General features: G+C 44.9%; 1 protein-coding gene across 2 annotated transcripts in view; it reads left to right on the top strand.

Annotated features, from left to right (window-relative positions):
- ttll5 (tubulin tyrosine ligase-like family, member 5) overlaps positions 1-12,540 on the top strand; it is a 419,059-nt gene extending 406,519 nt beyond the window's left edge. For both annotated transcript variants that reach the window (XM_059648892.1, XM_059648891.1), the window contains one exon: positions 11,405-12,540. In XM_059648892.1, coding sequence (XP_059504875.1) covers positions 11,405-11,483 — 79 coding nt within the window. In that variant the 3' untranslated portion in view covers positions 11,484-12,540. The remainder of the gene's footprint in view (positions 1-11,404) is intronic.
- Positions 12,541-20,036: the final 7,496 nt, after the last annotated feature.

The following is a 20,036-nucleotide window of genomic DNA, read 5'->3' as shown; positions in this document are numbered from 1 at the left end:
ATTCTGTCGGTGCACTTCACAACTGTAGCTGAACATCCTGATTCATCACCTTGCAATAAACAGCAACATTCTATTTCATTTGGATCTGACTGGAATTTTTAGATCAATGTGGAATGGGTTACTCTTAAACTAAAACGGAAATTGCTGTGAAAGTTCAGCAGGTCTGTCAGCCTGTGTAGCTCAGAGCTACGTGGGTCACTCAACCCAAAACGTTAACTCTGATTTCCTTCCATGGATGCTGCCAGATCTGTTCAATTTTTCCAGCAATTTCTGTTTTTGTTTCTTGCTGACAGTATCCACAGTTTTCAGTTTTTGTTCTTACTGCTGCATTGTTTCCACCCATATATGTAGGGACCATAAGACCATAAGTCATAGGAGTGGAAGTAAGGCCATTCGGTCCATCAATCCACTCCGCCATTTAAATCATGGCTGATGGGCATTTCAACTCCACTTCCCTGACTCTTCCCGTAGCCCTTGATTCCTTTTGAGATCAAGAATTTGTCGATCTCTGCCTTGAAGGCATCCAACGTCCCAGCCTCCACTGCACTCCGTAGCAATGAATTCTACAGGCCCACCACTCTCTGGCTGAAGAAATGTCGTCTCATTTCAGTTTTAAATTTACCCCCTCTAATTTTAAGGCTGTGCCCACGGGTCCTAGTCTCCCCGCCTAACGGAAACAGCTTCCTAGTGTCCACCCCTTCTAAACCATACATTATCTTGTAAGTTTCTATTAGATCTCCCGTCAACCTTCTAAACTCTAATGAGTACAATCCCAGGATCTTTAGCCGTTCATCATATGTTAAACCTACCATTCCGGGGATCATCCGTGTGAATCTCCGCTGGTCACGCCCCAGGACGAATATGTCCTTCCTGAGGTGTGGGGCCCAAAATTAGAACATAGAAAAGTACAGCACAGTATAGGCCCTTCGGCCCACGATGTTGTGCCGTGGAATAATCCTAATCGAAAAATAACCTAACCTACATTCCCCTCAATTCACTGCTGTCCATGTGCATGTCCAGCAGTCGCTTAAATGTCGCTAATGATTCTGCTTCCACGACTACCATTGATAAACTATTCCATGCACTCACAACTCTCTGGGTGAAGAACCTCCCTCTGACGTCTCCTCTATACCTTCCTCCTAACACCTGAAAACTATGACCTCTCATGGCAGTCAGTCCTGCCCTGGGGAAAAGTCTCTGGCTATCAACTCTATCAATGCCTCTCATTACCTTGTACACCTAGATCAGGTCACCTCTCTTCCTCCTTCTCTCCAGAGAGAAAAGTCCGAGCTCAGTCAAACTCTCCTCGTAAGACAAGCCCTCCAGTCCAGGCAGCATCCTGGTAAACCTCCTTTGCACCCTCTCCAAAGCCTCCACATCTTTCCTATAATAGGGCGACCAGAACTGGACACAATATTCCAAGTGTGGTCTCACCAGGGTTTTGTAGAGCTGCAGCATAACCTCGCGGTTCTTAAACTCGATCCCCCTGTGAATGAAAGCCAAAACACCGTATGCTTTCTTGGACACAGTATTCTAAATGGAGCCTAACTAGAGCTTTATAAAGCCTCAGAAGCACATCGCTGCTTTTATATTCCAACCCTCTTGAGATAAATGACAACATTACATTCGCTTTCTTAATCACGGACTCTACCTGCAAGTTAACCTTTAGAGAATCCTGGACCAACACTCCCAGATCCCTTTGTACTTCTGCTTTACGAATTTTTCACCATTTAGAAAATAGCCCAAGCCTGTATTCTTTTTTCCAAAGTGCAAAACCTCACATTTACTCACATTGAATTTCATCAGCCATTTCCTGGACCACTCTCCTAAACTGTCAAAATCTTTCTGCAGCTTCCCCACCTCTTCAGTACCACCTGCCTGTCCATCTATCTTCGTATCATCGGCGAACTTTGCCAAAATGCCCCAGGTCCCTTCACCCAGATCATTAATATACAAGGTGAACAGCTGCAGCCCCAACACTGAACCCTGCGGGACACTACTCGTCACTGGTTGCCATTCTGAAAAAGAGCCTTTTATCCCAACTCTCTGCCTTCTGTCAGATAGCCAATCCTCAATACAAGCCAGTAGCTCATCTCAAACACCATGGGCCCTCACCTTGCTCAGCAGCCTCCATGAGGCACCGTATCAAAGGCCTTTTGGAAGTCTAGATAGATAACATCTACTGGGTTTCCCTGGTCTAACGTACTTGTTACCTCTTCAAAGAATTCTAACAGGTTTGTCAGGCACGACCTCCCCTTACTAAATCCATGCCGACTTGTTTTAATCTGACCCTGCACTTCCAAGAATTTAGAAATCTCGTCCTTGACAATGGATTCTAGAATTTTACCAACTACCGAGGTTAGGCTAATTGGCCTATAATTTTCCATCTTTTGCCTTGATCCTTTCTTAAACAAGGGGGTTACAACAGCAATTTTGCAATCATCTGGGACTTTCCCTGACTCCAGTGACTTTTGAAAGACCACAACCAAAGCCTCTGCTATTTCTTCAGCCACCTCCCTCAGAACTCGAGGATGTAGCCCATCAGGGCCAGGAGATTTATCAATTTTTAGACCTTTTAGCTTTTCTGGCACTTTCTCTTTTGTAATGCCTACCACACTCAACTCTGCCCCCTGACTCTCCCTAATTGTTGGGATACTACTCATGTCTTCCACTGTGAAGACTGACGCAAAGTACTTCTTAATTTCTTCAGCTATTTCCTTATCTCCCATCACTAGCTTCCAGCATCAGTGTGGAGCGGCCCAATGTCTATTTTTGCCTCTCGTTTGTTTCTTATGTATTGAAAGAAGATTTTACTGTCATTTCTAATATTACTAGCCAGCCTCCCTTCATATTTGATCCTCTCCTTCCTTATTGCTCTCCTTGTTATCCTCTGTTTGTTTTTGTAGCCTTCCCAATCTTCTGATTTCCCAGTGCTCTTGGCCACTTCATAGGCTGTCTCTTTTTCGTTGATATATTTCCTGACTTCCTTTGTCAGCCATGGCTGTCTAATCCCACCCCGGATAATCTTCCTTTTCTTTGGGATGAACCTCTGTACTATGTCCTCAATTACACCCAGAAATTCCTGCCATTGTTGCTCTACTCTCTTCCCCGCTAGGCTCTGCTTCCAGTCGATGTTCGTCAATTCCCCTCTCATGCCCCTGTAATTACCTTTATTTAACTGGAATACCATTCCATCCGATTTTGCCTTCTCTCTTTCAAACTACAGATTGAACTCTTATAAAAAGAGCTTAATGGACCTAGGATAAAAAAGGAACTCTGTTTCCCTCGCTTACTCTGCCTATCTCCGTGTGCCAGTGTGTTGTTGGCTGTGGGCCCAGATGCAGGATGCAGGGTATCAGATGACTGTGGAGCAGCTGTGAAAGGGTCTGCTGAGATCAGGTGCCTGACTGTAACTGTGCTGGGAACAAGGCAGTTACACCCACTGCCACAAAGACTGAGTGGCAGTGTTTTACTGCACTTAATAAGCTGAGAGGTGGAAGTGCTGGAGGATTACATGTTGTTTCCATTCAGCAGCTGGTAATATGGCAGTAGCAGCAAGTTAATCATGAACTCCCCCATTCCCAGAATCATTCACAAATAAATGCAAAGCTGTACTCATAAAATCCCAAAATATGATCAGCAGCAAAAAGAGGAAAGATAGCTCTGTGCCTGAGCAAATGGCTTCATCAACTAGGGGAAATGGGCATCTTCTTTTTGTTGTTGGGTTTCACAGGGTGTTCAAAACCCAACTTTGGTTGCCCTTGAGAAGATGGCAGTGAGCTGCTTTCTTCAACTGCTTCGAGTGTAGGTAGACAACAGTGCCATTAGGATTTTGTCCCAGCCACAGTAATGTAGTTTTTCAAGTCAGAACGGTGAGTGGCTGGAGGGCAGTGGTGGCATTCCCGTGTAACTGCTGCCTTTGTCCGTCCAGTGGATAGAAGCATTGGGTTTTAAAAGTTCAAAAGGTGCTTTGTGATTTGGTGTTATGAATATTGTTGAGAGTACACAATGCTCTTACTATGTGGTAGCTGCAAAAGTGAGCACTTAAGTAAAATGTGATGTTTAGTTCGATTTATTGAAGGAACCTATAGCTGACAACAACAAGGTCAATAAAAGCAGGAAAGACTGTCTAAGTCAGAAAGCAATGATCAGGTAATGTTCAGCTTCCAAAGCCCAGAGGTTGTATGGGTGGTATGAAGGTATGGGTTGGATGTTATAACTAGGAGCAATTTTAGAAAGAGTAACTTGACTGGAGTCAGTAACGGGTCAGCAAATCCACTGGGGGGTGGTGGGGGGGAGCGCAGAGTCTATGAAGGATCCAAAAACAGAAATTATTGAATGCTAGTATATCGTTGCAAAGAGAGTTGAAAAGACTAGTGGAATGTTAGCCTGTATCTCAACTGCATTGGAATTCAAATGAATGTAAGTTACATGACAGTTGTCCAGTGCCCTTGATCAGACTCCGTTAGGATTAACTGCGTTCAGTCTAGGCCACACCTCAGGAAGGAGATATTAACCTTGGATTGGGTTCAAGAAGGGGAGTAGAGACAACCCTGGTAATTATAGACCAGTGAGTCTTACCTCAGTTGCTGGTAAAGTGTTGGAAAAGGTTATAAGGGATAGGATTTATGATCATCTTGAAAAGAATAAATTGATTAGGGATAGTCAGCACGGTTTTGTGAAGCGAAGGTCGTGCCTCACAAACCTTATTGAGTTCTTTGAGAAGGTGACCAAACAGGTAGATGAGAGTAAACCGGTTGATGTGGTGTATATGGATTTCAGCAAGGCATTCGATAAGGTTACCCACGATAGGCTATTGTACAAAATGCGGAGGAATGGGATTGTGGGAGATATAGCAGTTTGGATCGGAAATTGGTTTGCTGAAAGAAGACAGAGGGTGGTAGTTGATGGGAAATGTTCATCCTGGAGACCAGTTACTCGTGGTGTACCGCAAGGGTCGGTGTTGGGTCCACTGCTGTTTGTCATTTTTATAAATGACCTGGATGAGGGCGTAGAAGGATGGGTTAGTAAATTTGCAGACGACACTAAAGTCGGTGGAGTTGTGGATAGTGACGAAGGATGCTGTAGGTTGCAGAGAGACATAGATCAGCTGCAGAGCTGGGCTCAGAGGTGACAAATGGAGTTTAATGCGGACACATTTGAGGTGATGCACTTTGGTAGGAGTAACCAGAAGGCAAAGTACTGGGCTAATGGTAAGATTCTTGGTAGTGTAGATGAGCAGAGAGATCTCGGTGTCCATGTACACAGATCCTTGAAAGTTACCACCCAGATTGACAGGGCTGTTAAGAAGGCGTACAGTGTTTTAGCTTTTATTAATAGAGGGATCGAGTTCCGGAACCAAGAGGTTATGGTGAAGCTGTACAAAACTCTGGTGCGGCCGCATTTGGAGTATTGTATACAGTTCTGGTCACCGCATTATAAGAAGGATGTGGAAGCTTTGGAAAGGGTGCAGAGGAGATTTACTAGGATGTTGCCTGGTATGGAGGGAAGGTCTTACGCGGAAAGGGTGAGTGACTTGAGGCTGATTTCGTTAGAAGATGGCTGAGAGGTGACTTAATTGAGACATCTAAAATAATCAGAGGGTTAGATAGGGTGGATAGGGAGAGCCTTTTTCCTAGGATGGCGACGGCGAGCCACGAGAGGGCATAGCTTTAAATTGAGGGATGAAAGCTATAGGACAGATGTCAGAGGTAGTTTCTTTACTCAGAGAGTAGTAAGAGAATGGAACGCTTTGCCTGCAACGGTAGTAGATTCGCCAACTTTAAGTACATTTAAGTCGTCATTGGATAAGCATATGGATGTACATGGAATAGTGTAGGTTAGATGGGCTTGAGATCGGTATGACAGGTCGGCACAACATCGAGGGCCGAAAGGCCTGCACTGTGCTGTAATGTTCTATTTCTATTTCTATTACAGATTCATCAGATTGATTCCAGGGCCGAGAGGGTTAAATTATGATGAAAAGTTGCCCAAATCTGTGTTGGATTCCTTTGAGTTAAATTTGAGTAAAAAATGATCTAATCAAAGTATCTAGGACGATGGAAGGATGTGATATCCCAAACCATCAATAATGTGCGGCATGGTGATAAATTCAGGAAACTCATGTGAAGGGGGACCTTCAATTCCAAGGGGAGGAGCTGGTAGTGCCAGGCAGGAAATGAGCTGCTGTAGGAGGGATGTGGATAGGGAGTCAGCTCCAACATGGGCACAACAGTGGGCACAATGCAACACGATTGTCAGCATTGCCAAACTGTCATGCCAGAGCTTGAGGGCAAGGTTGAGATGCTTGGTTTAGTACAGATGGGCTGTCCAGGTGTGTGTTTTAGAAAGGGACATGGAGCTTCGGGATAAGAGAGCTGCAGACCAGGCTGGGCCTGGTACTTAATATGTCTAGTGTGACCTGTGTAACTTCCACGAACCAGCAGCTGCTAAGTTGGATATAGTAAATGGAAAATAGCTATGACTGTGCCCAGAGTGGGCAGGACCAATGACTATTTACTGAGGAGAAAAACAAGCTTCACTTCTGAGCAACAGGAGGCACTGCGCAGGGTCATTACATCAATGTGCATTTGCAAAGATCAGATTGAAATCACTTATAATCATGGGGTGGCACGGTGTCTCAGCGGTTAGCACTGCAGCCTCACAGCAGCAGGGACCCAGGTTCGATTCCAGCCTCGGGCAACTGTCTGTGTGGAATTTGCACATTCTCCCTGTGTCTGCGTGGGTTTCCTCCGGGTGTTCCGGTTTCCTCCCAAGGTCTAAAGATGTGCAGACTAGGTGGATTGTCCATCCTAAATTGCCCGTAGTGTTCAGGGGTGAGTGGGTTATAGGGGGATGGGTCTGGGTGGGATGCTCCGAAGGACAATGTGGACTTGTTGGGCTGAAGGGACTGTTTCCACACTGTAGGGAATCTAATCAGGGAATCTAATCATATTATATCTGAGAAATGCATGCACCAGGCACATGTGGGTGGTGTAAATGCTGGTCACAGGTAATAATAACCAAGTATTGAATCTTGAAAATTGAAGATAGACATCTCTGTGAAGCAGAAATCAGGGCCGCAAAGGTCTAGTGTTATAATTGTTGGACTGTTAATCCAGAAACCCAGATAATGTTCTGGGGACCCAGGTTTGAATCCCGCCAGGGCAGATGGTGGAATTTGAATCCAATCGAATATCTGGAATTAAGAATCTAATGATGACTGTGAATCCATTGCTCATTGTCGGAAAAACCCCTCTGGTTCTCTAATGCCCTTTAGGGAAGGAAGCTGCCATCCTTAACTGGTCTGACCTACATGTGACTCCAGACCCACAGCGATGTGGTTGACTCTTAACTACCCTCTGGGTAATAAATGCTGCCTCACCAGCGACGCCCTCATCCCATGAATGAATAATGGGGGAAGAAAGAAATAATCACAGTAGACCTTAAATGAGGCACCAACAAGCCACAATCCTCACAGAAAATGCAAGTCTCCCCAGAGTTCTGAAGGAGACAGCTGAGGAGATTGCAGATCTTTCAGGAATTGTTGGACTCTGGGATGGGCCTGCAGGAGTGTACGCCCCTGTGTGTTTTTTATTATTTGTTAATGGGATATGAGCATCACTGGCCAGGCCAGCATTTATTGCCCGTCTCTAATTACCTAGAGATCAATTAAAGGCCAAGCACATTGCTGTGGGTCTGGGTTCACATGTAGGATAGAACATAGAAAAGTACAGCACAGTACAGGCCCTTTGGCCCACGATGTTGTGCCGTGGAATAATCCTAATCCAAAAATAAAATAACCTAACCTACATTCCCCTCAATTCACTGCTGTCCATGGGCATGTCCAGCAGTCGCTTAAATGTCACTAAAGACTCTGCTTCCATGACTACCACTGGTAAACTATTCCGTGCGCTCACAACTCTCTGGGTGAAGAACCTCCCTCTGACGTCTCCTCTATACCTTCCTCCTAACACCTTAAAACTATGACCCCTCGTGGCAGTCAAACCTGTCCTGGGGAAAAGTCTCTGGCTATCGACTCTATCCATGCCTCTCATGGATGGATGTAAGGATGGAAGATTTCCTTCCCTAAAGGACATTAGTTAACCACATGGATTTTTTTCAACAATCAGCAATGGTTTCATGATCATCATTAGACTGTTAGGATCATAGGACCTCTACTGTGCAGAAATAGGCCATTTTGCCCATCAGGTCTGCACTGACCCTTCAAAGAGCAGCCCACTCAGGCACACCCACCCAACCCAGCTTTGTGGACAATGCGGAAGATTATCAGAAATTGCAGCAGGACCTTGATCAGCTGGGGAAGTGGGCCGAGAAACGGCAAATAGAGTTTAATATAGATAATTGTGAGACGTTGCATTTTGGAAAGTCAAATCCAGGTTGGAGTTTCACAATGAATGGTAGGGCCTTAAAGAGTGTAGTGGAACAGAGGGACCTTGGAGTTCAGGTGCACGGTTCTCTGAAAGTGGAGTCACGGGTGGACTGGGCAGTGAGAAAGGCTTTTGGCACACTGGCCTTCATCAGTCAGAGGACAGAAGTTGGGAAGTTATGTTGCAAATGTACGAGACATTGGTGAGGCCTCACTTGGACAATTGTGTTCAGTTTTAGACACCTTGCTACAGGAAGGATGTTATTAAACTGGAAAGTGTGCAGAAGAAATTTACAAGGATGTTGCCGGGACTCAAGGGACTGAGTTGTAGGGAGAGGTTGGACAAGCTAGGTAAATTTTCTTTCCAGCATAGGAAACTGATGGAGGATCTTATAGAAGTGTATAAGATCATGAGAGGCGTGGATAGGGTGAATGCACTCAGTCTTTTTCCCAGGTTGGGAATTGAAGACTAGAGGCCTTCAATTTAAGGGAAGAGGGGAAAGAATGGGCAAGGGCCTAGTGGTATTATTCATGGACTGTAAATCCAGACACCCGGATAACATTCTGGGGACCCAGGTTTGGATCCTGCCACAGCAGATGGTGGAATTTTAATTCAATGAATATCTGGAATTAAGAATCTAATGATGACCACAAATCAAATGCCGATTTTCAGGAAAACGCATCTGGTTCACTGATGCCCTGTAGGGAAGGAAACTGCCTATCATTACCTGGTCTGGCCTACATGTGACTCCAGACCCACAGCAATGTGGCTGACTCTTAACTGCCCTCTGGGCAATTAAGGATGGACTATAAATGCAGCTTAGCTAGCAGCGCACTCATCCCATGAATGAATAAATTATAAAGAAATACATGGGAATCTGAGGGTCAACTTTTTTACACAGAGGGTGGTATGCATATGGAATGAGCCGCCAGCAGAACTGGTTGAGGCGGGTTCATTAACAAGGTGTAAAAGGCATTTGGACGAATACATGGATGAGAAAGATTTAGAAGGATACGGGCCAAGTGCAGGGAATTGGGCTTCACTTGAATGGATGTTTTAGTCAACACGAGATAACACACTGTGGAGCTGGATGAACACAGCAGGCCAAGCAACATCAGAGGAGCAGTAAGGCTGATGTTTCGTGCCCAGATGAGGGGTCTAGGCCTGAAGAGTCAGCCTTCCTGCTCCTCTGATGCTGCTTGGCCTGCTGTGGTCATCCAGCTCCACACCTTGTTATCTCAGATTCTCCAGCATCTGCAGTTCCTACTATCTCTTAGTCCACGCAGATCAGTTTGGGCCAAAGGGTCTGTTGCTGTGCTGTGCTGTGATTCTATAAGATGCAGGTGAATGCACTTCCGTACAGCAGGATGAGGTTGAGAGACAATGGTAAAGAATACTAAGGTTTGCACTGGCAAAGGCTGCAAGCAGATTGAGAGGACAGACAGGGAAAGTATATCTTGGCCAGTAGCACAGGAGAGAATTTGTTGCATTAATGCGAACCGTTTCCACAATGTGACAGGGTGGCTTTCGAATTAAAGGGATGTGTGTGTGGCTTTAGGAGGTCGTAAAGTGTCAAAGGACTGATTACATGGGCTGTTTGTGCAAGCAGCCTGTTTGTAAATTACAAAATAACCAACGTAAAAAGACTTGCATTTCAGTAGTACGTTTGACAATTTCTTTATAACTCATTTGTGGGACATGGGCTTTGCTGCTGGCCGGCATTTATTGCTTTCCCTTGTTGCCCCTTGAGAAGGTGGGGGTGAGCTGCCTTCTTGAACCTCTGCGGTCCATCTGCTCTGGGTTGACCCACAATGCCCTTATGGAGGGAATTCCAGAATTTTGACTCAGCGACAGTGAAGAAACGCCAATATATTTCCAAGTCAGGATGGTGAGTGGTTTGGAGGGGAGCTTACAGGGGGTGGTGTTCCCATGTACCTGCTGCCCTTGTCCTTCTGTATGGACGTGGTCCTGGGTTTGGAAGGTGCTGTCTGAGGATCTTTGGTGAATGTCTGCAGAGCATCTTGTAGACATGGTTCACTGATGCCCTTTAGGGAAGGAAACTGCCCATCTGCTGTTACTGAGTGTCGGTGGTGGGGGGAGTGGGATGCTTGTGGATGTGGTGCCAATCAAGCGGCTGCTTTGTCCTGGATGGTGTCGAGCTTCTTGAGTGTTGTTGGGGCTGCCCCCATCCAGGCAAGTGGGGAGTATTCCATCACACTCCTGACTTGTGCCTTGCAGATGGTGGACAGGCTTTGTCTTGCATCTCCTGACTCACCAATGTCCGCCACAGGAAATGTTTTGAGGTGTGGTTACTATTGCAATGTGCAAAATGTAGCAGCCAAATTTTGCACAGCAAGGTCTCATAAGCTGCACTGTAACAATGGCCAAACTGTTTCAATAACATTCACTGAGGCTAAAATATTGTCCCAGAATAACTGAGACAACCCACCATCACTGACTATCTTTTCTTTGACATAGTGCCATGAGTTCATTTCAGCGTATTTAATGATTCCCTTGGGACTGCATTGAAATGTCAACCTTGAATTTTGTGTATATGTGTCTGGAGTGGGGTTGGAACCCACAACATCTTGTCTTAGAGCTGAGTACTGTTCAGTGAGTCTCAGCCAACTCTACCTTCAGGGTTAGGCCTGAGCAGCACCCACTATAGACCCCCGAGTCTGGAGGCAGTAGCAGTTTCTGAGGGATAGGAAGTAGCTTCTGCCCATCATGTGCCCAGGGTTGTGCAGGCTTTGTGGATTGGCTATGGGAAATGCAGGGTGGCAGGGATAAGGTAGGGTAGGGGAGTGGGTTTGGCTCGCATGCTGTTCAGAGAGTCAGTGTGGACTTGGTGGACTGAAACACCTGCTTCCACACTGTAAGGATTCTGTGTACAGCTACTGTGACCTACAGCTCTAACCTTTTACCAGTGTGAATTGTGGATTTCTGATGTGTAGCTTTGAATTTGGAGAGTTTGTAATTTGTTAAAATATTATTTTCTGTTTGCGTATTTACAGCACAGCCCAGGCAAGCAGATTGAGCGTCAACCATACGTCAAGAAATCAGTCAGAAAATAGGAGTGAATGGACCAGCTGATCCTCGCAGGCTAGATTCCCTGAATCCACTGATACAGGGGGATCAGAAACCCACTGGTAGAAATAAGTTGAGGAATGTAGTGGTACCAAGACGACAGAAACCACATCAGAGATCTGTCTTCGGTGCTGTCCCTTTCTGCCCTCTCCCTCACCCATCAACACCTATCAGTTTGGAGATGGACTCAGAGATTAATGACTGGCAGCAGTGGTGCAATTACTGAGGAGGTGACACGGTGTGGAAACTTACAAACTGCGGACCAATGCCACCAGGCCTGGGCCTGACGGAAAGCCCCGTCGTCGCTGTGAAATAAAGAGCAGGCAGCAGGTGAGCGTTCTCCTGCCAGAGGAATGGCAGTACTGCCAACTGCTCCAAATGGGTCACCTGTCACTGAGCCACCAGATGCCAAGTGAGGAGGCCTGTCCACACACAGCCAATGTTGTCAGAAACTGTCCAGAATTTTGTTCTGAGTGCTACATGTACTGCTCGTTGTGAGAGCCATGTAGGCTGGGACACAAAGTTCTCAGAGATACACAGTCGTCATTGCCTGAAGGAAGGCTGCAGATGCCCACGGATTGCTCGTTCTGAGGCTGTCACAGCACAACTGCTCACAAGCTAGTGCTGACCTTTGGGCAGAGGCACAATTAGGGGGCGGGGGAATAAATGGACTTATTCCTGAGAGCCCCCACATTCTGTTCACCTTAATACTGCTAAGCCATGAGCAGTCAGTGGCACATCCCTGCACCTTCATGGAGCTTCTTACTAACTGTGCAGAGTCTTAGGCAGTGCCTGCGTGTTCCTAGTCCTTGCTTTCTGTTCTTTGAGACAGGATATGAACATTAAGCATCACTGAGCATTGAGTAGTTTAACTCATTCTTCTATGATTCAGTCTTGGGATGTGGGCATCACTGGCTGGACCAGTATTCATCACTTGTCCTTAGTTGCCCCTTGAGAGGGTGGGGGGGGTGAGCTGCCTTTTTGACCTGTCGCAGCCCACGTGCTGTGGGTTGACCCCCAATGCCTTTAGGACGTGTAGGGGAAGTTACAAGGGCCTGGGTTCAGTATTGCCTGCTTGCCTGTTCTTGAGGAGATTGTGTTGGGAGCCACACACAGCAACAAGTCTGCCAAGATCCAACAGTGGAGGACAGACGGAGGCGAGGGGTTCCCCAGTCTGCCACATAATCGAGAAGTGTTTGATTGTCCCTGATGTGGGCAACGAGCTCTCATCTATTCTAGACTGTTACTAAACATTTTAACTCATTGCCCTGACTCTTTCACTGCTCTGGCTATTCCAAACGAACTCTGCCCACTTCAGTAACCTTCCATGTCCCAACAGTACTCCCATGTGAACAGGTCCCCCACTCTACAGATACAATCTCCTTTCACAGGAGGGAGGGATTGTGTTTGGCGCAAAAATGCTTGCATTATTTTACATGGGTATTACACGGGCTGAGAGATGCAGGGAGTATATCCCCCTTCCCCATAGCTCCATTTACTCCCGAGCTTTATCACAGTGCTACTGTATAACAACCTTGCTGCAGAAAGCAACTTTAATGTGGGTATTTATGATTCATTGTTCATTTTATTTTTTTGGAGTGTGTTACTCTGTGACTAATTTGTATATAATAATGGTGTTGGCGTTATCGCGCCTTTTTTTAATTATCAGAGGGGAGTCCATTGTCAGCCCTCCAGTAAACACCACTGGATTTGGTACTGTGATCAAGACAGGGCTGGGTGTTTGAGAAAGAAATTTACAGCTATGTATTAAAATAAATGGTAATGTTTTCAGATATATTGAGCAGTCGTCATCCCTCCAAGTTATTTACATGTAGAAAGTAGAAACGAGACATGAGCAGTTAATCTGTGGTGTGGTTGGTGGAGGGAGAGTTTGACAACGTATGATCTTTAGAGATGTTGAAAATGACCCAGGCATTCAAGCTTGTCAGCGGTGAGAACTATTTTCTCTGCTGAGAATATCGAGAACATTAAATTTACAGCCAAAACTTTCATGGTGATCTCAGGAAACACTTCTTCATGGAAATGGGACTGGAGATTGGAATTGAATTGAATTAGAATAAAGTAAGAAAGAAGGATAAGAGATTACAAATTTCCTTTCCACTGCCACAGTCCCACTGAGGGCCTTCCAGCCGTCCCCACGTTGCAGCCAGTGCCCCGTTCTCGCCAGCTCACGTTCAGTCTGCCGTCACTGCAGGACACAACCCGCACGTTCAGCTCCCGCCACATGGTTCCTGGTCGCAACCTGGTTCATTCCCTACTCCTTAGGTAGGTAGTTAAAAGGGATGGTGGAGGAATAGAATTACTGCAGAATGAGAGAGAAGAAGAGAGAAGAGGAAAGAAAAGACAGAGAAAGAGAACGGGCGAGCAGAGTGGAGCTCCGAATGGAGCAACTCACCCTGCCACCACCTGGTCGGAAGTGTTGGACACTACATCTCTCTTCCCCTTCACAAGACAAGCCCTTAAAAAGAAGCTGAGCTGATGATTGGAATTTACAAGACTGAGGTTGACATAATTTTTTGGTGGATATGATCATTGAGGGATTATTCGAGCAAAGTGAATGGAGATCAGTTCTGTGAATGTACATTGTGGTCATTGGCCTCAAGATGTTGTTCAAGCAGTTGGCACTAATTGTATTTACTGATTATAGATACATTTAACCATTTAGTCATATGGGGATTCCTAATTTTCAACATCTGGATTCCAAATTCTCCACATCTGGAAGCACAATCAGTCACATGCAAATTTCCAATTATCTGTGTGTGGATTCCCAGTTAGTCACATGTGGATTCCCAATTAGCAACATCTGGCTACACATGTAGCCACAAGTGGGTTCCCAATTATCCACATCTGGATTCAGTTTAGACACATCTTTAAATGAGATGATAAATTAGCCACATGCGGTGACGGTGAATGCATTGAACTATCCTGACCCTCTCACAATGCACTCACTGGATTTCTGTGGTCTGCAGCATTGTGTAAGGACCTGCACAACAGTTATGTTTAAAAGTCTTAGTTTGTTAAAGGAGTATGAAGAAACATTTGGTGAACATTCAACTTCCAAACTAAACAAAATGTTGGAAATATACAGCAGAGTAAATTAAAGTACTGCTGTAAACCAAAAAGGCAAGAAAACATTTTATGTCCAACCCTTCATTGCAAATGGAAACCAATGGATATGCGACAGTTTCAGTGAGGTGTGAAAAAGAAAAGGAGATCGGGAGAAACGAGTTAAACTGCCATCTTCGGATAAGAATTGATCTGGGTGAGTGAGCCACAAGCTATTCGATGATATAAAATATTCCCTTTTTTTTCAGTTGTTGCTCAAACTTTGCTTGAATTGATTTTAAAATTCCGTTTGGCAGAATGGCGATACCCATCTCACCTTCACCTCTATCACTGACATTACAAAGAAAACATGCTGATTTAATCTGGATAGCTCTATATGAATCAGTGTCACTGGACAGAGACAGATCATTGCAAATGTGGATCACAATGTGGTCTGCGGTGCTTCAAGAAGGAAGTTCACCACCAGCTGAATTATCAGCGCTGAGGGAGCGCCGCACTGTCGGAGGGTCAGCGCCGAGGGTGTGGGCACTGTCGGAGGGTCGGCGCTGAGGGAGCGCCATGCTGGGGGAATTACTGTCTTTCAGATCAGATGTTAACCTGAGACCCGGCCTGTATTCTCAGGTTAATGTAAGAGAACTCATGGCCACTATTCCGAACAGGCCTAGTTGATTTATTTGGTGCCCCTGACAATACCTATCATTGACCAAGCGAACTATACAGTAAATGGAAAAGTCCTGGGGAAAATTGATGTACAGAGAGATCTGGGTGTTCAGGTTCATTGTTCCCTGAAGGTGACAACGCAGGTCAATAGGGTGGTCAAGAAGGCATATGGCATGCTTTCCTTCATTGGGCGGCGTATTGAGTACAAGAGTTGGCAGGTCATGTTACAGTTGTATAAGACTATGGTTCGGCCACATTTGGAGTACTGCGTACAGTCCTGGTCGCCACATTACCAAAAGGATGTGGATGCTTTGGAGAGGGTGCAGAGGAGGTTCACCAGGGTGTTGCCTGGTATGGAGGGTGCTAGCTGTGAAGAAAGGTTGAGTGGATTAGGATTAATTTCATTAGAAAGACAGAGATTGAGGGGGGACCTGATTGAGGTTGACAAAATCATGAGAGGTATAGACAAGGTGGATAGCAAGAAGGTTTTTTCTAGAGTGGGGGACTCAATTACTAGGGGTCATGAGTTCAAAGTGAGAGGAGGAAAGTTTAAGGGAGATATGCGTGGAAAGTTCTTTACACAGAGGGTGGTGTGTGCCTGGAACGCGTTGCCAGCGGAGGTGGTAGACGCAGACACGTTAGTGTCTTTTAAGATCTATAGAACATTACAGCATAGTACAGGCCCTTCGGCCCTCGATGTTGTGCCGACCTGTCATACCGATCTCAAGCCCATCTAACCTACACTATTCCATGTACGTCCATATGCTTATCCAATGACGACTTAAATGTACCTAAAGTTGGCGAATCTACTACCGTTGCAGGCAAAGCATTCCATTCCCTTACTACTCTCTGAGTAAAGAAACTACCTCTGACATCTGTCCTATATCTTGCACCCCTCAATTTAAAGCTATCTGGACAGGTACATGGATGGGCAGGGAGCAAATGGACACAGACCCTTAGAAAATAGATGACAGGTTAGACAAAGGATTTCGATCGGCGCAGGCTTGGAGGGCCGAAGGGCCTGATCCTGTGCTGTAATTTTCTTTATTCTTTGATTATCTGGTCATTATCATTTCTTTGTGGGATCATGCCATGTGTAAACTGTCTGTATTACAACAGTGACCACCTTGCAAGAAGTGCTCTCTTTCACTGCAGAGTACTTGCAAAGTTCTAACACCACGAACAATGCCCAATAAATGCAAGTCAGAAGCTGAGAACAAGATGTGATGACTTGCTCACTGCAGTTAACTATCCTTTGGCCCTTATCTCTTTGTGCTCCATAAACATGTGGCCTGAGTCCTATTCAGGAACTAAGTTACTTTCACACACTCCCACCTCTCACTTTGTTTTAGGTTCCTGATGTATACCTTTGAAATGAAATGAGCCACAAAAAGAAAACTTGAAAATTAATCCAAGTTATAGTTTATTCACAGCTAGTTCGCATACAACAAACCTGCTTTTAAAAAAAACCATTTGGCTCATTAATGGAAAAATAGACTAAAAATAAATTATCAGGCTGAATGTACAACTCTTCTCTTGAACTGCACACGCCTGAGGGCAACAGGCTGTAAGCCAGTCAGAAGCCCTGTCCCACACTGTCACACAGATTGAAAGGAGGCAAGGTTTCTCATATCATTGCCAATTGGCAGTCTTGATTAACTGCACAGATCTGTGTTTTTATTATTCCTGTTCATACACGAAATGTTTATACACATTTACTGAAACAGTTAATCGCCCACAAAAAGGTACCAATGTTAAACCCCCTCCACCATTCCCAACCCAAACCGGTTTGTGTTCACTCTCATTCCACTCACATTGCTGTCGTCCAGTTAAAACTGTCAGGAATTGCCAAGCTCAGACTGACTTGTAGGACTCTTTAACCACAAGGGTAAACATTCACCATTGGTGCACTGCAGTGAAATGGCACATCATCTGCAGGATTCATTGCAGAGATCCCACCAGGGCTCCTTCAGGACCGTCTCCCACGTCCACAACTACTGGGCAGTAGAAATGTGGGGAGCACCACCTTTTGCAGGATCCCCTGCAAACCACTCACCACCCAGGGTTATTGGAACTATTTACCCCCCTCCTTCACTGTCACTGGTTCAACATCTTGGAACTGTGTCCCAAGTAGCACTGTAGATGTAGCTAAATCACAGAGGCAGCAGCAGTTCAAGAAGGCAGCTCAGAACCAGCCTCTCATTGCCAAAAGGCAATGGATGATAAATGATGGTATTGTTAACACCACACAAATCATCTTTGGATTCACTCTTAAGAAGTTCCAAGATTGGTTAAATAAGTGTGAGTAATTGATTCACTTGCCATTATCTGTTTTTTTTTGGAACTAATTGCTAACATACCTCATCAAACCCCATTGTTTTAATTTTAGAATTAATTTAATTGATTAACTTTTATATTTAAAACAATATATACCTTTCAGACTTAGTTGGTAGCACTTTGACGTTGTTACAGATGATATCTATTGGCGGTGACTTTAAAATGAGATTCCGCCTCTAGTTCACAATCCTCCACGATAATGACAAATGTCTTAGCCAATCCCTCAAATGAAGCAAATTCAGATTTACCTAGCTGCCATTTAAGGAGCCTCCTGTGTGGGATTGTTTGCGCACAGAACAGTTACTCTACTCAAAGTAATTTGTGATATCACTCTGACAGTGTGGCAAGAACTTCAACTCCTTTACCTGCCCAGTATTAGTGGTCCACAGACTGTCAGCTTCATTACACTGCGCATTCAAACCTGCCAACTCATCTGTACACAATCTGTTCCAGCCAATTTCAATTTTAATTTCACAGCCATTTTATTGTATTAAAAAAATGCCCAATGGAATTATTTCATTCAATGACCTTCAAACTTCACCTTGCTGCATTCCCTTCAAGCCTGGGAAATATGAACTAATTATTTACCTTTGTAGCGTGCTTAACACGGTCAGAATGTTTGGTCAACTGTGTGTTAGGAAGTCAAATAAATTGAAGTCAGTAGAAACCAGACGGAAAACTCTGCTGGTTTGGAGCCACACCTTGCTCAAAGGGAAAGGATTGTAGTTGTTTGAGGTCAATTGTCTGAGACCCAAGGCATCGTTGCATGACTACTTTAACATTTATTCTTTAACGGGATGTGGCACCATTGACAAGGCCAGCGTTTGTTGTCCAACCTTAACTGCCCTTGAACTGAGAGACTTGTTAAGCTAAGGGCAATGAAGACTCACCCCCATTGCTGGTTTCTGGAGTCACATGTAGACCAGACCAGGTAAGGAAATAAAGGCTGGATAAAACAGGTGAGTTTTGTTAAGCCTGAGGAAGAAGGCAGAATGAACTTAAGGGCACAGATACCTATCTCCTGTATTCCTATAACAAAGCGCTAGCTGGAAATGGGCAGGACTGACAGCTCAACATTCCTGGTTATAGGGTGTTCATACAAAATACAGAACGAGGACAAGACAGGGGGCTTTCAATAATGATGAATCAATTCTAGCAGTAAGAAGTGGTATATCTTGAAAGGAGCATTGAATGAGGCCAAATGGATCAAAGTAATAAAGACAAAAGAGGCGAACATACTGTCAGGTGTGCTCTATAGACCCTCACATACTCGTGGAGAGATTGAGGACCAAATATGGAATCACATTTTAGAGAGGTGTTCAGGCAGCAAGGCGGTAATACAGGATTTAAAATGATCTCCCAGTTAATTTTTGGGTAGTTAGGTGTCCAAGGTAAGGAGGGAGTAAAATTCTTAAATTGCGTCAGACTGTTCTTTTAGCCAAACAAGAGAGAAGCAAATTCAGTACCTAATACTTCAAAATGTAGCCAGGCAAGTGGCAGGCATTTCAGTGGAGGAGCATTTTGGACCATTGACCATAACTCAGTTAGATTTAGGATAGTCATGGGAAAGGATGAGGATCATTGAGGGCCGAAGGGCCTGTTGTGCGCTCTATTGTAAAAGTTTGAAAATGAGGAAAGGCTAGTTTACTAAAAAAAAAATGACTTGGCCCAAGTTGACTGGGAGCAGTTCCTGATAAAACAATGTCAGGGCAGTGTGAGGCACTGAGGGAAGAACGTGCCAGAGTCCAGAGCAAATACGCTCCTGTAAACACAAAGGATGGGATGAAGAGCACAGAATTAAAAATCAAAAGAACTGCGGATGCTGTAAGTCAGGAACAAAAACAGAAGTTGCTGGAAAAGCTCAGCAGGTCTGGCAGCATCCGTGAAAAGAAATCAGAGTTAATGTTTCAGGTCCAGTGACCCTTCCTCTGAACAGACCCAGATGAGATGTATTCCAAGCTGACGAAGGAGACAAGGGTGGAGATAATGGGAGCCCTGGCAGTTGTTTTCAATTCTTCTTTGCCCACAAACGAGGTACCAGATGGCTGGAGCACTACTACCATTGTCCGTTATTTAAAAAGGATGGGAGGGGTAGACCTAGGAAATTTCAGAACAGTCAGTCTAACCTGAGCGATGGGGAAGTTATTAGAAAGAATTCTGAGATACAGAATATATTTACCCTTGGAGAGACGTGAATTAATGAGGGTAGCATGGATTTGTTAAGGCAGGGTCTTGTTTAACAGATTTGATTGAATGTGGTAAGGAGATTAGCCAGCAGTATCAATAAGGGTCATGAATTTGATGTGGCCTACATGAACAACACCAAAGCCTTTGAGAAGGTTTTACATGGCAAACTGATGAAGAAAGTAAGAGCCCATGGGATGCAAAGTGACTGAGGCAGAAAGCGAGAGTGGTGGTACGGGAAGGTTTCCAATGGGGTTTTGCAGGGCTTGCTGCTGGGTCCCTGTTCTTTTT

The sequence above is a fragment of the Stegostoma tigrinum genome, chromosome 10, assembly GCF_030684315.1.
Source record: "Stegostoma tigrinum isolate sSteTig4 chromosome 10, sSteTig4.hap1, whole genome shotgun sequence".
NCBI classification, from domain to species: domain Eukaryota; kingdom Metazoa; phylum Chordata; class Chondrichthyes; order Orectolobiformes; family Stegostomatidae; genus Stegostoma; species Stegostoma tigrinum.
This window is presented reverse-complemented; position numbering and strand designations above follow the sequence as displayed.